The sequence below is a fragment of the Desmodus rotundus genome, chromosome 6, assembly GCF_022682495.2.
Source record: "Desmodus rotundus isolate HL8 chromosome 6, HLdesRot8A.1, whole genome shotgun sequence".
Taxonomy (NCBI): Eukaryota; Metazoa; Chordata; class Mammalia; order Chiroptera; family Phyllostomidae; genus Desmodus; species Desmodus rotundus.
Window position 1 is genome coordinate 113,058,642 of NC_071392.1, and position 19,349 is coordinate 113,077,990.

Sequence of the window (19,349 nt, forward strand, 5' to 3'; positions counted from 1 at the left end):
TGTCAGCTCATTGCAACATGGCTGCTGCCTCCATAAATGTTCTTTTTTCCTAAACATATCTCAGCAAACCTCTGCATTCTGGTACAGCAAAGGGTATAGAACTACAGCCTTCTCTTCTCTGGTACCATCTCAGCAACCTGTCTACAAGGCATGGGCCATGGCCAGCTGCTTTTACAATTTAGGTGGTTAAATATTTGGGAAAATTCTGCACTTGAATAAGAAACTGTGATTCTGAAACTTCAACTAGCAGAATGTACCAGGCAAAAATCATCTAGGCACTGACAACTTGGGGAAATTTTTACAATAGAATAAGCAAACAAACAAAAAATAGAAGATGAGGAGAAAGGAGGAGATAACAAGAAGGATGAAGAAGAGAAGGCAAAGGAGAAGAAACTGAACCCAGAGATGGTATACTAGGCATAAATATCACACTGTACAAAAACACCGCTGAGAAAGAGAAAGAAATTTCTTCTTCCCACACTGGGGATCACCTCTCACTATACAGGGCCTTCTCCCAGGAATTGTAAGTAGTTGCTCTCTGTGGTCAATGACAAATAATTCCAGATCAACAGGGTTCTGAAATCATGATGTTTCTAGATCGATGGTTCTCCAATGGAATCTGAGGATCTCTAGTAGGTCTGCAAAGATTCTTCCAATTGTTCTGTGGGCTGGGTTAAAATGCAAGGCACAGAAGTGTGTCAGGTGATTTTTTTTCCCCCATTGAAACATATTTTTCACTGCAGATTTCAATCAAAACTTAAAAGTACCAAAGGAAACAGGTTTAAAAACAGACTCATAGAGAACAGACAGACAACTGTGAGAGGGGTGTTGGGTATAAAAGGTGAAGGGATTAAGCAAAGAAAAAAACAACTCATAGACACAACAGTATGGTGTTACCAGTGGGAAATGGGGTGGGGGAAGGTAGAAGAGGATATAGGGGGGATAAATGGTGATGGAAGGAGGCTTGACTTGGGGTGGTGAAAACATAATACAGTATAAAGATGATGTATCATAGAATTGTACACCTGAAACCTATATAATTTTATTAACCAATGTCACCCCAATAACTTCAATAAAAAATTGAAAAAAAAAACCAGGGGAAATTAAAAAAATAAGGAGCAACAAATAATGACAGTGATTCAGCAAAAAACACCTTAAAAGGGTTTTTTTGTTTTTTGTTTGCTGGCTTGTTCATTTAATCTAGTAAATAGATGTAAATACAGCAGAACCTTTTGTTCTGCTCAAGTAGTTTGACTAAAAATCCGGAGACTCATCAGGCTAGGTGAAAAGATAAACTTTGCAAAGCACGTCTTTTTGAGGGAAGGAAAGCCAGCCCCTTTCTTACCCTGAGTTTCCCATTTCCCAGTGTCATTTATTTCCTGGTCCTTCTTCTCAGCACTGCTTTCTAGCTCAGAGCCCACAGCTCTGAAGCCAGAAGCAGCCATTGCCAAAAAGAAACTTTCTCTGGTGCCACAGCTGTCTTGAAACCTCTCTGGGACCCTTTGGTTCTTGAATATTTTTGGCTAATGATTCCAGGGAGTGGGAGCTCAGGTGTGGAGTAAGGGGGTTGTCCATTGCAGACGTAGTTTAAGATCTGCTTTTCTTCATCCTAGCTCCCCAGCAAGAGTTAACCTCAGGAGAGCCTGTGCTGCTGAAGAGGAATTTTATGAGTTATCTAATGCCTTGATTGATAGCCATATAGCACAACGAAGCTGCCAGGCCATCTAGGCTGCTCAGATGCTATGAGATAAAATGTACTTATGGCTAGATCTGCCTTCCCCTCTCTACTGGAGCAACATGCACATTCAGCTATTTGTTGGAACAAATGGGCTGCCTACACTGCAGGTAAACAGTGTGGACGCTATAAATTAAAATGAACTTGGAGGCCTCCATTGGATTTTGCTGATGTATTTGAAACACCATTTATGTGTTTGGATAATTCTGTCATGTGTGCAAGGTACTCTCTAATAATTCAGGTACCTCCCTGAATTACCCAGATGCTGTTAGTCATCTCTGTCCTTTGGTGCAGACCAACTCAAGAATAAAGGAAGTTAAGTTCTTTCCATCTTGTTTAACTAATAAAATGAAAACACCTTGCTCACTCTTTGAATGTGATTAAAAAAAAGAAGAAAAAGAAAGAAAACCAATTCCAACATCTGGATGGAATTATTATAAACCTCTCTGGGACCCTTTGGGTCTTGAATGTTTTTGGCTAATGATTCCCTCTTCCAAAGTCTGCAAAGGCTCAATGATTCAGCCTGTCAGGGGATGATACCTCACTACCAGTTACTGCAAGTTGGTTTAAATAGGTTTGTCAAGATGCTGTAGCTATGACCAAGTCCTAGGCAGAGGAAGGTGGGGCAGCACAGTCCACAAAAGCGTGCTCACATGTTTCTGTGTGGATACCCAGTGGGACAGGTATTTGTCCTTCTGGAGAAACTGGAGGCATGGTATCCTAGCCTGAAAATCTGCCTTAGGCAGGCAAAGTCCATGAATTCACTGGTGTCTTTAGGAGAAGATCTATGTCTGATTCTTATAGCTAATGTTTCTGGATCCCTAGGGTATAGTAGAAAGAGGACCAGATTACCACTGACAAACTCTGGGATTTTAAACTCATTTATCTGCCTTCTCTGTGCTTCAGTTTCTTTATCAGTGGGTAAGTAATAATCTCAATGGAGATACTGGGGAATGAATTGAGATAATGGTATATAAAGTGCTAGGTGGGGCTCCATGCATATGAAGTGCATACAAATCTGGGGAAGCACAATATAGCAAAAAAGGACATTGTCTTGAAAGAGGAAGACTCTACAATTAAAATGGGAGCCCAGGAAAGGGGTTCAATTATTGCCAAGTATCCCTGTCTTACTATAACTTTTTGTAGGATGTTTGTTCTTAAGGTGGAATTGTGGAAAAAGCACTGAACTGGAAGTTAGATAATCAATATCTCAGTCCTGATTCTGGTAACAGCAGAGGTAGATAAGTTTGGGAAAGGCATTTAATTGCTTTTCTCACCTATATCATAGCGACACTCATACTTCCCCTTTCCACAGCACAGTACTATTGGAAAGCTTAAATAATGGGGTCTATACAAAATATATAACACGTATAAAAATATTACTTATTTTAGTCAAAAACTTCAAACAATCCTACTGGTCTAGCAGTGTCTAATATGCAATTTAACCCCATTTCTGTGACTGACAAGAATGAACTGTAACTGGCAATGCCGCCACTGAACTTACTCCAATAGCCAGTCCCTTGGACTCTGTGGGTAGCCCTTGAAGGGCAATGAGAAATAACATCAGGAGATGAGCTAAGGCTTAACTCCAGCTTTTCTAAACCTCCTGTGAATGCATGGTTGAAGCTTCTAGAACCAGGGCCATATCTTTGATGACTAAAAGTAAGGGACCCGTTTGGAGCCAAAGGGCTTCAGGAAATTGCTTCATGCTCTGACCTTAGCATATAGTGGAGCAAGTTAGGGGTCTGGGAGGTAGGAAGGGGGTCATCCTTACAACTTTGGGAAGCTTAACACAAAGTCCCACCCTCAAATCACAGACCTTTTAAACATTCACTTTTAACAGCAGCCCAGAAGGGGAACCATCCTCTTTATCAGACTTGTTTTCCTTCCCATCCAAGTTAAATAACTGTAGAAGAAAGTTAGGAAAACCTGTTTGTTTTATTTTTGCTTTTGCTTTTTTCTTTTATGACTTAGCACATTGCAGACCTGCCCTGGTGTACAGTTAGGGGAGAGGTTTACAGGGCAGGCTCCCAACTCTGAGGCTCTGAGGCTCTACCGACTTCTCACAGCAACAGGCTGCTTGGGACATTCCTCTCACTGATGGGTTTGCCTGGGCTGTAAAGCAAAGGCATCTGCTCCAAACTCTTCTGCATGGACATTGGGACATTGGGACAAAGATCTTTTCCCAAAAATGCTGCCTTTTGCATGGAGCCACTGAACCAGTAGGTCAGGGTGGTGGAGCAGGAGAGACAGTAGATGGACAGTAAGAATTAGGAGTCCACCTTTTCTCAGGTGCCTTGGCCTTGGTCTGAATAGACAGCAGACACTATCTAGGTTGCAGGGATGGAGCATCTCCTCGCCAAGTTGTCCATAAACAATACCTACTCACACATTAGTAAGGACAGGAACCCACTAGAACTAACACAAACCCTGGCATTTCAAGTCCCCAAGCAGAGATGGGGGATAAATGGTGATGAAAGGAGACTTAACTTAGGGTGGCAAACACACAATACAACATACAGATGATGTACTGTAGAATTGTATACCTGAAACCTATATAATTTTATTAACCAATAATATACCAATAAATTCAACTAAAAAAAATAAAATCCCAAAGCAGATCCAGTTCTAGGCTTGGCACACTGGGTACATGTTGTTTATCCTTCTAGAAGGGGTCATTATTATGAATTTCTTTTTAATGCTTGTGGGGATTCTACCTCAGGTGCAACTTGGAAAAAATAAAACTCCTTCTTAGAGAACTTGGTATATCGATTTAGATGCAGAGTAAACAAGCAGATAAAGGACTGCTTGCTCAATATTTCTAATATGTGGGTATGTCAGTTCATTAGAGAAAAGAGTAAATAGGGACAGTTTTCATTTTGGAGGCATCAGTCAGGAGGCCCTTAAATGGACCCTGAGGTTCTAGGGAGTAGGTAGTCTCATTCTTCCAGGCTTAATTGTTTGAAGTTCCATCAGCCTGGGCCAGAAGAGAGTCCAAGTGGGCCAGGAACCCAAGGACATAAGACCCCCGAGGCAGGAGCGCAGTACTGTGAGTATAGGGCTGCCAGAATTGGGGCAGGCACATCTTCCATACTCTACAAAGCTTGTTCCCTGGTTGGCCCTCCTTCCTCAGGCACTGTGAACTTTACTACAAAGCAAACCATATGATTTTAATGCTGGCTCCTGGCTTACTGAGTGTGTTTCATGTCTCCAGTGGCAGGAAGCCCTCCAGCCTCTTTAAGTAGCTGCTCTGGCATCTAAGAGAGGAAGCCAGCTCTCTTGGACTCTCTCACTAGCTGAACATGGCAGGCCAGTGGAGGATAATGCTCAGTGGAGGAAGGGAAACAAGAATGACTGTAAGGTGGAAGAGACTCCTGGGATTCACAGAGGTGGACTCCAGTCTCAGGCCCCTGTGACTTGTTGTCCAAAGAATTGGCTTTTCCCCTCCATTCTGCCCTTGGATTTCATCTGAGTCCCTGTGAGATGACCCTTCCCTGGAGATGGGAGACCAGGACCTAGTCCTTCTGAAAGAGATGAGGGAGGGAAGTATTGTATGACATAAGGGACCACACAAATCTTCTAATCCCACAGAGTCGGGTATCAGTCACCAAGATGACTATAGTTAGGTAAACTTCAGATGAGCTTCAATGGGATTCAGTGGAAGAAAATTCTGTTTATTTGAGTGGTAGGCAAGACAAAAGCTAGAGGAAGACAGTCATTTTGCAAAAGGGATCAATACTACTCTTTTTTTATTTTTTTACACTAAAAATTTTGACAATTTTATGTAGGAACTGCCAAAGTTTTAGTGTTTAATATTTAACAGCGCAACTGACCAAGATCCAAGATGTGAAGATACCATGTTCAAGAAACTGGAGGTGGGTAGAATCACTCTATCAACTAACTATATAGTATGTGATAAGAAGAATGCACACTTTACAATATAAAACTTGTCTCTGCAAAGTAATTGGTTGCACAAAGCCATTTGGTCTTCTCTTGGCTTGTAAAAACAATGTTCCAGATTTCAGTGTAAATTAGCAACCTTCATTTCTTCTGTGTAGCAAGTATCTTGTTTTCACCTTCCAGGTCTTCCACCCTAGCCTGTGTCATGAGGTCTGCAATGTTCCTCTCCAGGTCATCAATGCGACTACTCATATCATCGATTCTTCCAATGATCTGCTCGGACATGGTCTGAAATTTATCTTGCATCTGCTGCAGGAGCGTCTGCACCACCGAGGTGAGGTGGTCTTGGGGTCAGTCTCGGCCATCTGCCCGGTTCCCAGTGTGGCAGTGATGTCTCAGTCACCAACACTTCCGTTTGTCAGCGCAGAGTCCCCCAGCAGCTTCTTCTCTCAATGCTACTCTTGTACGAAAGGGGTTGAAGGGATGGTGACAGACTATGAAAGGCCTTAATCATCTTGTTTATTTATACAATGCTTTATAATTTTCAGTCATTTGTTCTTGTCTCTGGGCCTGTGTGCTTGCTCACTTTTCCACTTGAAATGTTTTTTCAGCAGATCCCCATATGGCCATCTCCTTGTCCTCCAGATTTGTCTCCTTCTCAGAAAGAAAGGGCTTACCTGACCAAACTCTAAAAGAGTTTGATTCCCATCTCACTGCTTATCACATCACTTCATTCTCTTCAGATAACTTATCATTATTTGAAATTATCTCGTTTGCTTACTTGTTTTGGTTTAGTTTTCCAACCATAATGTAATCTCCATGAAAATATTCCATCTACCTTGTTTACCGTTAATTTCTTAATGCCTAGAGTAGCGCCTGCAGAACAGCGGGAGTTCAATAAATAAATGCTGAATGAGGGAATATATGAGTGGAGTGTTAGGGTTGGGAGAGCTAGCCCAAGAAAGCTAAGTAAAATTGGAATGGGATGCATATGGCTAGAAAGGAAAGAAATAATCAAGAGAGGAAATTGAGCCCAGTAACCAAAATCTTCTGAGAAGTGGAAATAAAAAATGAAAGAACAACCACATACCTTCCAGCTTTCATCACATTCAATAAACTTTTGTTAAGTACTTACTATGGGCCCAGCATTATACTAAGATCTGCAGAGTCAAAGATGAATAAAGTCATAGGTTGAAGGGGATGGGGAGAGGAAGCAAAGTCAGGAGTTGCTCTCTCCTGAGTTCTCAAGTCACTCACCAAGTTCACCACGTTATAAGCAGACATAAGAAAAACAGCTACGTAAAAATGGAGCAGAGATTATGAGGAGTATTGGTGAATTTCAATAAGGGGAACATGTCAGGGGAAACTACAAGGGAGATGACATTTGATTTGGGCCTTGGAGATAAATAAAGAGTTCATCATGCAGAGAGGAAGAAAAATAATATTCCAGGCAAGGAAATATCATGAGAAGTGGCATGGAGGCATGAAAGTACTTGTTATGTTTGGAAAACAGCAAGTAGACCAAATTGTTTACTGTGATGAGAGCAGAGTATGCATAGTGAAGTGACTACACATGAGGCTAGAAACATGGATGGAATAAAGTGGTGAAGGGTTGGCCCATTATGGGACATGCTAATGAATGTGCACTTAGCTACATCAGAACAATCTGAATTTTGGAGCAAAATTCTTGGATCCTCATATGATTCCTGATCAATGGTGTGATATGTTAGCAAATTCTCTCCTTCTATGACAATTATCGCTCAAAGAACTCTTGGCTTGATGCCTAGAAGTCTCAGTGTACCTCATAGGTGTGATCTCAACACAGTCCAGCTGAGGGTTTGGGAGAAGTGCTAGACCAGGATGTTGGGCCCCTAACTCTAACCCAAGGTCAGGTTGAGATGCTTTTATCCCACCAACAGTTTCACACAGAGAGGCCCAGGTTATTCCCCACGTCCCGCAAACCACAAGAGCTCCAGGTAGCTAAGGCAAGGGAAGCCATCCAGGGAATAGAGTAAAACAAGGAAGGCATGCATCTTGAGTGCAAAATTTAAGGGGGTGCTAAAATAATGATATTTTAATGAAATATTTTAAAAATCTATGCAAATTTAATCAATGATCAAGGGAGCTCTCTTCTATTACTCTATTATCCAGCTCATTATTCAAAGGTTATATGTGGACTGGGGGTAATTCTCTCATGGATTCTTTTTTTTTTTAATTTTATTTATTTATTTTTAGAGAGGGGAAGGGGGGAGAAAGAGAAGGAGAGAAATATCAATGTGTGGTTGCTTCTCAAACAACCCTGGCTGGGGACCTGGCCCTCAACCCAGTCATGTGCCCTGACTGGGAATTGAACTGGTGACCCTTTGGTTTACAGGCGGGCGCTCAATACACTGAGCCACACCAGCTAGGGCTCTCATGGATTCTTTTTTTTTTTTTTTTAAGATTTTATTTATTTATCTTCAGAGAGGGGGGAGGAAGGGAGGAAGAGAGGGAGAGAAACATCAACTGTTTGCCTCTTGCATGCCCCCAACTGGGGACCTGACCCACAACCCAGGCACATGCCCTGACTGGAACCGAACCAGTGACCCCTTGGTTCACAGGCCGGTGCTCAATCCACTGAGCCACACCAACCAGGGTATGGATTATTTAAACTACTCTCTGAGATCAGAAAATGGGAAGCCTAAATAAGCTAGTCATAGGGAACTGAAATCTGGAAGTACCAGCTCCACCCACCCCAGTTAATCTGGGACCTACACAGAAGTGGGGTGGGGCTACATTTGCTGCTTATTTGAAGCACCCCCCAGTCTGAAGATGGAATATTACCAACAGGATCTCTATCCATAGTTTGGCCTACTGCCTCTTCCTGGAGAGGCTCCATACCCTGGGAACAAGGTATGAGATAAGCATTGCTTCACTGGTGATGGGCTAACCTGTTTGAGGATTAACTGTTTTATTTTCTGTGGTGTCAGCCATTTCTGTTCTTGTGAAAAAATGAACCCATCATATCTTCCTCCACACACCCTCCTCCCAAAAGAGTAATCAGGGCCTTTTGTTCTGGTGATCAGACCTCTCACTTGAGGGAAAAAAAAAAATTAAAAGACTTTGTTTTTGAAAGTTGCCCGGGATCTCAGAGGTAACAAAGTTGTGCTGTTTGAGAGAGAAAAGGGCTCTTAGGATTAGAAGAGGGCAGAAAGAGAATTTCCTGAGTCTGGCTCTGAAGGGTGCTAAAGAGTCTCCTTGTATGGCCGGATCCTGCTCCTGCTCTCCCACAGACCCCTGGAACAGTAGACCTTGATGCACATACTGTGTGGTCAGGGAGGTAAGCAAAGGCACTGCTATTTGAAAGCCTCAGCAGAGGTCTCATATGGTCTCCACAACCCCAATAGGCCCAGAGAAAAGGACCTAGAATAGACAATTGTCACTGACAAATTGCACCAAGGGTGGCAGTCACTGACTGAAAGACATCTTCTCCCAAATACCAGTACATTCCTGAAAAAGGACCAACGTTGGATTTTCCACCCACATGTGATGGCAGTCAAAGATATTTAATTTAGAAAACTAAAGAAACCTTCTGGCCAAGATGTGATACTTGAATACTGCCACACCACATCAAAATTACAACTAAACTACAGAACAACCATCATTTAGAACTGCCTGAAATCCGGCTGAATGGAAGTCCTACAATTTAGAATTTAAAGAAGCCACATCGAGACTGGAGGGATGGAGATGAAGACCAGGCTGGTCCCACACCCATTTGTGGTGGTTTAAAATTGAGAGGGACATTATGGCTGCAGAGGTCCCCCCTGAGGAACAAGGGGTCTCAGTCCCATACCAGGCCTCCCAGCTAAGGGTTCAAGTGCCAGGAAGAGAAGTCCCCATAGCTTTTGGCTGTAGAAACCAGCAGGAATTGTGGCTGAGTCAGAAGGAGGGCTTCTGGAGTCCCACGTAGGTCCTCTTAAAGGGTCTGTGCAAACTTACTCCAACTCATTCCGTCTGAGCTGCAGCACTGGGTCAGCAGCTTGAAAGGAACCAGGGACATACAGTGAGGAACTGAATTGTCTGGAATTAAGGCGAGCGCTGGGGGGTGTTTTTCTCAGACACCCTCCCATACACACACAGTGCTGACAGGCAGGTGTCGTATCTGAGTCTCCATCAACTTGGCTCACACTTTTGACCATCCCTGGTGATTGACTAAGACCTCACCCCACACAACTTTCAGGCCCATCCAAGCCATTTCCACTGGCTTTGCCAAACAACTGGCCTCTCTTGCCTTATGCTTTGGACTTTTCTAAAACCTCTCAAACAAGCAGCATCTGTCCTCTGCGTACCCTGTACTTCTTTCTAAGTGGCCGCAGGCCTGGCACTAGCAGTAGCCTGCCTTGGTTTGCAGCTTGGCCTTGCCTGGGCACCTACAAGCCCAGCACAAGTAGCAGCCATCTGAAGATCGCTCTGTAGCTTGTGATGGGTGTCCCCAGGCAGGTCACAGGCAGTGGCTGACCTTGCACCACCCAGGAGGCCCCAGAGCCAGTGTGCCCAGTGGACAGTATCAGACAACACTGGGTTACAACCCTACCACTACCTTGAGTGACATACTCAAGGGAAAGACTTGGTGAGCACTAAATTCCTACAAAGCAAGTCCTGCTCCACAGGGTAAGCTCCTGCACTTCCACTGTAGTCATAGCCAGTTCTCGAAGCCAATTGGCCTGGGGTCAGCCCCTCCCAGTGACACCAACATCAATCAAGGCTCAACTGCAACAGGATAGTGTACACAGCCCACACAGGGGCGGACCTGGAACACCTAGCTTGGGTAACTGGGAGGCTGCACCACTGGGCCCTACAGGACACCTACTACACAAGGCCACTCTACCAAGTCTGGGAGGTGGAGTAGTTCTACCTAATACATAGGAACAAACATAAGGAAGCAGCCAAAATGTAGAGACAAACAAATGCAAGAACAGAACAAAATTCCAGAAAAAGAACAAATGAAATGGAGGCAAGCAAAATACAAGATATAGAGTTCAAAACAATGGTTTTAAGGATGCTCAAGGAATGTAGTGAGAAATTCAACAGCATGAAAAAGGACACAGAAACCTTAAAAATGGACCAATCAGAAGTAAAGGATACACTAACTAAAATGAAGAATAATTTACAGGGCATCAACAGTAGAGTAGATGACACCGAGAATCAAATTAGTGATTTGGAATATAAGGAAGCAAAAAACATCCAATCAGAACAGCAAGGTGGGGGGAGGATATGAGGGGAGGAGGAGGTGGGCTCCCAATCTGGTTTCATCTGGTTCTCCCACCGCCCCAATCATGGGTCCAAGCAGTTTGGGCGGTGGGAGAAGCTCTATCAGCCAGGCAGTCCAGGTTTGCAAGGGTTCCCTGCATGCAGCCTGTACATGCCCGCCCCACCGCCACGATGCCCAAGAGGAAGGTCAGTTCCACCAATGGGGAGGCAAAGGAGAGGCCAAGGGGAGATCAGTGAGGTTGACAGCTAAACCTGCTCCTGCAAAAGTGGAAGCCAAGCAAAAAAACGCAGCAGAAAAGGACAAATCTTCAGACAAAAAAGTGCAAATGAAATGGAAAAGGGGAGCAAAGGGAAAAACAGGCTGAAGTGACCAGCCAGGAACCTAAGGAAGATCTACCTGTGGAAAACAGAGAAACTAAAAACGAGGAGAGTCCAGCCTCAGATGAAGTAGCAGAAAAAGAAGCCAAGTCTGATTAATATCATATATCACATCTTATCAGTGGTCCCTGTCTCCCTTCTTATACAATCCAGAGGAATATTTTTATCAACTATTTTGTAAATGCAAGTTTTTTAGGAGCTCTAGAATCATTTTTAAGAAGGAAGGAATTCCACCTCATCCCATTTTTTAAGTGTAAGTGATTTTTTTAAGAGGTGAAATCATTTGCTGGTTGTTTATTTTTTGGTACAACCAAAAAATAGTGGGATATTGAATATGGGAGGCTTTGATTGTCTTGGGTGTCAGCTAAACATTCCATAGATGGGGTAGTTTTTATATCCTATAATACAAAGCATACTAAATGGCAATTTGGAGTCAGTTGTGCATTTACTATGTCTTGAACACTTTAAATTACTTCTATTCTCAAGTTTTTGGTAGAATTGTTTCCTAAAGAAAACTACTCCTTGACCTGGGCTCTCCCTGTCAGAATTTGTGCACTCTGTAACATCTGTGGTGGGGTAGTCCAGTTTTCCTAGTAACTTTGTTAATGTGCTGTGAAAGATTGAAAATTCGATTATGTAGTATATATATTAAATTGTGAATTAGTCAGGCATTGACATAACAGCGTATCAACATTTGCAGATATTGGTATTGATACTCTATTGAGGAAATTAGTCCCCAAATTTTAAGCTGGAAGATCACTGGAATAACTTCAGAAAAGAATTACAACTATATGACTATGTTTTTGGTACTTATGTTAAGGATTGTGTACAAATTGAAATGTTTGTGTACTTATCTTCAGAACAACCAATAAAATCTCACTTATGAAAAAAAAAAGAACAGCAAAAAAGAAAAAGAATTTAAAAAAATGAAAATAATAGAGAGCCTCTGGGATAACTTACTTCAAGTGTACCAACATTTGCATAATGGGGGTGCCAAAAGGAAAAGAGACAGAACAAGAAATTGAAAACCTATATGAAAAAAATAATGACAGAAAACTTTCCTAACCTGGTGAAGAAAATAAACATAAATCCAGGAAGTGCAGAGAGTCCCAAACAAGATGAACCCAAAGAGACCCACACCAATACACATCATAATTAAAATGCCAAAGGTTAAAGATAAAGAGAATCTTAAAAGCAACAAGAGAAATACAGTTAGTTACCTACAAGGGAGCTCCCATAAGAATGTCCGCTGATTTCTTAACAAACTTTGCGGGCCAGAAGGACTTGGCAAAAGATATTCAAAGTGATGAAAAGCAAGGACCTATAACTAAGATTACTCTACTCAGCAAAGCTAGCATTTAAAATCAAAGGACAGACAAAGAGCTTCCAGAGAAGAAAAAGCTAAAGGTATTCATCACCACCAAACCAGAATAAGAAGAAAAAAAAAGATAAAGATATGAATAAAATGGCAATAAATATGAATCTATCAGCAATTGAATCTAAAAATAAAAATAAACGAACAAACAGAACAGAGACAGACTTATAGATATAGAAAACATTTTGACAGTTGCCAAATAGGAGGGGGTTTTGGGGATGGGTGAGGAGGTGAAGGGATTAAGAAGTACTAACTGGATATTATAGAACAGTCATGGGGATATAAAGTACAGCGTAGGGAATATAGTCAATAACATTCTAATAACTATGTATGGTGTCAGATAGATATGAGATTAATAAGTTATATAATGTTTAATCACTGGGGTGTACACCTGAAACTAATATAATATTGTATGTCAACTGTAACAGAAAAATAAAAAATAATAATATAAAAAGAAACCTCCAGCTTGATTTGTTTAAGCCTTGCTTCTCAGAAGGGAGAGGCTAAAAGTGTTCCAGAATATGTGTATATGGGCATACATGCTGCTCTGTGAGCGTGACTCATGACTGAGCAACATTCTAGTCCCTCCATTACCAAGTCAATGGGAGGATGAGTCAAAGGTAAACTTGGCAAAGGACATGCCCTGGAAGTGGGAAAGGGAGCTGAGCAGAGTGGCACACAACACTGGGATTGTTCAGTACTGAGGCTCCCCAAAACTTGCTGCGAAACCCATCTGCAAGTCTCCACTTTCCCCAGGTTGCCACACCAGAGCTCTGCCCCACACTTTGGGGAGAAGAATATTTAAGCTGTGTGTGTCTCTTCCAGCTGGAAGTCTTTGGAGAAGACCCAATAACAGGAAAAAAGAAGAGATGCTAAGACCCACGATCACCAAATTGGGCACTGGAATGTTTAAGGAATGTCTTCTAGCAGTGTCACTTTGTAATTTTGGCATAAACTTAAAATATATTCAGAAAAATCTATTCAGTTCACTAGCGAAAATGCTCAGGGATTTGGGACAAGAGAATGCTAAGTAACAGGTTTAGCTAAAGTAATTTTTCAGTTTTCACCATTGAAGACCTATTTTAAAAGCTGTCTACTTTTCTGACATTCAATCATTCAAGCAATTATTGGGGTCTTAGTTGATGCCATGCACTATACTAGAAATAGAAGATATAAAGGCATTGTCTTTGCCTGCAAGGAGTTAATAGTTCAGGAGAAGAGATGCATAAGTGTAATGTAATTATAATAAATAATAATAAATGAGGTCTGTGCACTGATAGAGGTATATATAAAATATGTAAGCACCTAATGAACCAGGGGGTGGGGCTTCTCAGTGAAGGCTTCTTGAAGAAGTGATATCCGAATTGAATCTTACATGATAATCTTCCATGTGGGGGCAGGGGGTTGATAACAGAAGGAGACCACATTTCAGACAGAAAAGCCAGCAATAGCAAAGACATGGAGGGAACAAGAGTAGCAGTAGGAGGGACCCAAGGGTCAGAAGCAGAGAGGGCCTTACACATATCAGAGGAAGGAGTCTGGATCATATCTTTTGTGTCACTGAAGGGTTTTTTAGCAGGGAAGACATATGGTCAGATTTAATTTTACAAATACCATGCTGGCAGAGGTATGAGGATAGATTGATGTGACATATCTGAAGACATGGAGACCAAAGAAAATAATCTAGCTTAAAACAGAATACAGGAGAAAGACAAAGGAGCACCTGAAGTAGTGAATTTGGGGAAGAAGCAACAGATCTAAGGACCTTGGGTGCAAAGGGATGAGGGCAAATGAAACATCAAGGCAGGCTCTCAGTGTCTAGCTCAGCTGACTGTGTGGCTGATGGTATCACCAACAGATGCTGACTTTCAAAGGAAGAACAGGGCTTAGTGAGGGAGGGGGTAAATTTTGTTTACTCTAATATGGGATACGCTGAAATAGATATATCTAAGAATCTGTTAGAAAAATAAACTAAAGTTCTGTAGAGAGATCTAAGATAGACATGCAGATTTGGGTGTTATTGGCTATAAAGCATAATTAAAACCTGGGGAACAGAAGAGATGACCCAGGGAGAACAAGATTAGAGAAAAGGACAGAGACCCAAGGACTAAACTCTGGAATAGGCTAGGAAAGCTCTGGTAGTATCATCTTGCATAGTTTTTCTGTGGCTTTGGAGTTTATCAACTGCTTTCATACTTATTATCTTACTCAATTCTCATCTGAGGGGTTCTAACTAACTGGTAAGGTAAGGTGTAACTGTAATGATGCCAAGGCTGACTTTGATCTATTGGATGGGCAGGAGGTGGGATTGACTCAGCATTCCCTCCCTACATAATGTCATAGAGGACATTCCAGTTGTTGACTTGAAGTCCCAGGTTAACATGACATAAGATTCCTAAAAGGACTTGAAACTTCTGCCTAGACTCCGGGTTAAGAACACAGCTGGCTTGTGATCCCCGGTTAGAAGGGACAGTGGCAGAACTGATGAGCTTTGCCAGGGGCTCATCTGTGGAAGCAGATGCATCCTGTCGCCCTCTGCATTGTCCTGAAGGCAGCAGTCCACCAGCCCCAGCTGAGGAAGGGCTGCAGGCTGGGAGGAAAGGTATCCTCTCCAGAGACAGAAATAAGGCAGCGAGAACACTTGCTCCTTCCTGTGTGCCTGAAGTCAGCAGGAGGCAGAAAGCCTGGCCTGGCCCTACAAGGAGTTCTGTGAGCCATATGGCAGAAGGCAGGGCAGAGATGAATGCAATAAGGTGACTCCTCACTCCTTTGATAGAGCCCTCACTTCCTCCAAGTAGTCTCACCCACTCTGAACATATTTCCACAGTATCTCAGTTTCACTGTGTTACATCATTGTACATGTTCATGTGCTCCTTTGAATTCTTCAGGCTTTTCTAGGATTTTTCTAAGTAGATTTTCTAGGGCTTGCCTTATGCTTAAGGGGAAACAAATAGGTACCCATGTGGCCAGAGATTCCGGGACAGAGACAGAATGTGTAGTGGAAAAACCTTGGCCTGAATCTTGGCTCTGATCCTTATTGGTTGAATGACCAAGAAAAAGTTTTGTTTAACCTCTGTATGCCTCAGTTTCTTCATCTGATAAATGCTTCACAGGGTTGTGAGGATTAGAGAATGCTCAAAAAACCCAAATAAATGGCAGCACTCAATATTATCATTGTGAAAGTTTCATTTACTACAAATATCTTATCTTGCTTATCTTTTTATAAGAAATTTCTACCATGAAAATGATTTCTTTAGGCCCAAGACCTGAAAGCCCTATTACAATGTTTATAGGAGAGAAGTATGAGTCTAACCCATTATCAGTCATTATCACAATCTTGAATTGGTTCAGGTCAAGCAAAGGGCAGGAATGGATCACAAACAGTAACCCTGGTGGGACTGGCGGTGAGAAAAAGAAGTGTGTCCCAAACTTCAGTCATTTGGATAGCAGCATCAGGGTCTCAACCATATCTCCATACTGCCTAAATTATTATTTACTTAAAATTTTTCTTTAAATCAACTAACTTTTCCAAAAATGTATATATATTCATGTAAAAAGGAAAATTTACATCAGTGTCATTGCTCACAAACATAATATAACCCTAGAAAAGAAAATGAATAAAACAGTGGCATTAAACTCCATATAGCTACTGCCAGAAGAAAACTCTAGGTCTGCGGCCTATTTTCTTGGTTAAAGAGATTAAGAATATGTTAATGACATATTAGGCCCAAATAAGACTTTCTTCTACATGTTATCATGCTAGAAAGAGAACTGCAATGGGAAATTACTTTTTCATGATGTAATTCTTTATGTTTGTCCACATACCACCTAAAATCATGTGCTGTATAACTTAAAGTCATCTCATGTACAATCACTGGTACATGTCCTAAACTTTTTGAAACAGAAGGTCTGGTGCATGAGGGTAAATCAGGCGTGGGATGTGGGGGCTAAAACCAGGGCTATTGAGTACTACAAGTAAATCAAAGAAATAAACTGGAGAATCTTCAAAGGCCAACTTTAATGCCTTTACAACCTTGTGTAAGATTTCTCTTTTTGCATGTTCTCTAGTCCCTAGATAGGGTGGCATACATAATAGAAGCTCAGTAAATGTCTGGAGCTGACTGACTGAATAAAATGGTATGATTAGAATAAGCCATCCAGGGGAGGGGGGTGGGTTCAGCCGGGGTGGGAGGAGGGAAGGGGAGAAAAGGCATACAACTGTAATTGAATAACAATAAAAAATAAATTAAAAAAAAAAAAAAAAGAATAAGCCATCCAAACTGGATTCTGGGAGCTCAAGAGGAAGACAGCTTTTCTGAAAAGTACTGCCTGGCCTCCCAGATCATCTGTGCTTTCAGGGCTAAGGGGCCTCTATATTCTCCTGCTTCCTGTCTTCCTCTGCCTCATAGATCTCCACTTCCCAGTGTGTTGCCAACTCAGCAGGTGATTCCATGGTGTGAGTTTTTCTGATTTATGGCAATTGAGCTATCACATTTGTAATCTGAAAGCAGCCTTAAATTAAGGTGCAAAAAAATCTGAACTTTGGAAACCAAAGAAATTTGGTGCAATTAAATTTCTGGTGCTGTCTGGGTCTTCCTGGGATCGAACGTGCTGTGTAGGGGCCTCCTGCCCATGGCTTTGGAGCAGTTTGATTATTTAACATCATTTAACCATGACAGGTCCCTAGTGGAGCCAGAAGCCAACAGATTTCTGAACAAGGACTCCAACCAATGTCATTCTCCAAGCTGAATCAATACCATTTACTAGCTATGTGGCATTGGACAAGTTATTTAATCTCTTCGGGTCTCAGTTTCCTCAGATGTAAAATGGGGGCAATGATACTTCACATAGATGAAATATGATATGTATAATACATGGTAGATGCTCAATGAATTTCAGTTTCCTAACTCTACTCTGTACATTTTTAGAGGGAATCTTTTCGTCTGCTTCACCTGTTGCTTAGTAGGCAGGATGGGGCTTGGATAGGAATATTCCTCAGGGGCACCTCTAAGAAGGATGTGGGGTAAATACTGTAGGAAGCCACAGGGATTGGTCTCTCTCTTTCTCAGATCCTAAGTTACAATGGTAAGACCAAGATCCTCTGAATTCAGCTCCACTTCGGAGAATGCTTGCAGTGTTCATTTCTGGGACAAGCCCACATTAGTAAGCATGGCCAGGACTCACTAATATAGCCCAGAACCTTGGAGATGGCAGTGATTTTCATCTTACAGTATGAGGTGGAATGTACCAGGCTATAATATATATCTGGCTTTTATAGATGGGTCTTAAGAGCAGAAGTACTTGTCACAAGAGCATGACATTATCAGGCTCATATACTAGATAATTACCTCCATGACTTTCAACCCTTTAAAAGAGGAATCCTCTCTTATTCAAGTTTACCTACCTTAAGTACCTACCATATCCTTTTGCACATTGAAGATGCTCATTAAACTGGATTGAATGGATTAGTATCCTACAGCCTGAAACTGAAGAAGAAAAATGGAACTTAACATGATTAGAGAGCAACATCCAAACTAACTAAAAACACCAGGAAGAAACCAAAGCGGGACAGAATCTTTTCTATGAACCAGACTTCGCTCATATGACTTTCATCCATGGACTTTCACCATCTGCTAGAAAGTTGTCATTGCACTAAAGAAGACTGTCTTAGGAATATGTTGTAGGAGCTCAACTGTCTAGACACTGGCTGGAATAGACAGTCTTGTTCCTATAGCCATGTCTAATCACCAGCCTAGTAATAAGACTTTTCTTCCTGCTGTGGGATGGGTTAAGACAGCAGTGTGCCACCAGCTGTTCTGTAATGCCACAGAGCTGGGAGCTTGGCTCAAACCCCCTCTGCCTGGGAAGAGTGCTATTGCTTAGGAGAATTTAAGTTTCTCTATCAGTTGTTACCCCTCTGTGTTTTGTCCTTGATGCGTATAGATTATTTGCTAATGTAATTCATTAATTAAAATTCTCTTTCCCTTAAGGCTTAGTTTTGCTACTTTCAGGCTTATTGGTTTGACTTTTATTTTTTTGGCCTGAGAGCTGAAATGGGAATGTACCTAACTATAGGAGAGAGAAGCAGAGAGAGTGATTTAATCTTAGAATGGATTGGGATATTAATAAACTGCTAATGGGGTTATGTCATCCACTAGATTTTAATTTCTGAAGGCAGGGACTGTGTTTTATTCATCTGTGTATCCTTACTGCCTAATGGGGTTCCACGATGGCTATTCAATAATTGCTTACTGATTAACACATGAATCAAATATAACCAACATTGTAAAAGGTTATAGATGTGAAATTGGTAGTATAGATAATACACACTAGAGAAGCTCAGAAGAAGAAATCTCTGTAGGCCAGTGTGGTCAAAGAAGTTTCTATGCAAGGAATAGGAAGGTTCCATGGAAGAATTTGTTTAGACAGAGATGGGATGGAATAAGGATAGAATATAGGCTTCCAATCACTTAAACTCTGTGACCCTTAATTTCTCCTCTATCCAAAAGTTTAAATTTAAAAAAAAATGGGGACAGTAAATCTACATCATATGAAAAGTGTTAATGAGATAGCTATATAAAGTAATTAGCACAGAGTGTGATGCACACCAAACAATTTTCTTTCCTCTGTAAGTTATCTTTCTTCTACTAATTTGTATAGTCATCTTATTGGACTTGAAAGCTGTCCTGACAGGATTCTGCAGTTCATGGA

The 19,349-nt window shown here is 41.6% G+C and overlaps 1 protein-coding gene and 2 pseudogenes across 1 annotated transcript in view; 1 reads left to right on the plus strand and 2 right to left on the minus strand.

Moving 5' to 3' along the window:
* Positions 1-19,349, minus strand: part of ASIP (agouti signaling protein) — a 69,848-nt gene that overhangs the window by 26,465 nt on the left and 24,034 nt on the right. The window contains 1 exon segment of the mRNA XM_071221771.1: positions 18,043-18,124. Coding sequence (XP_071077872.1) covers positions 18,043-18,124 — 82 coding nt within the window.
* LOC128781183 (heat shock factor-binding protein 1 pseudogene) lies at positions 5,568-6,000 on the minus strand (annotated as a pseudogene).
* On the plus strand, positions 10,891-12,506 carry LOC123479622 (non-histone chromosomal protein HMG-14 pseudogene; annotated as a pseudogene).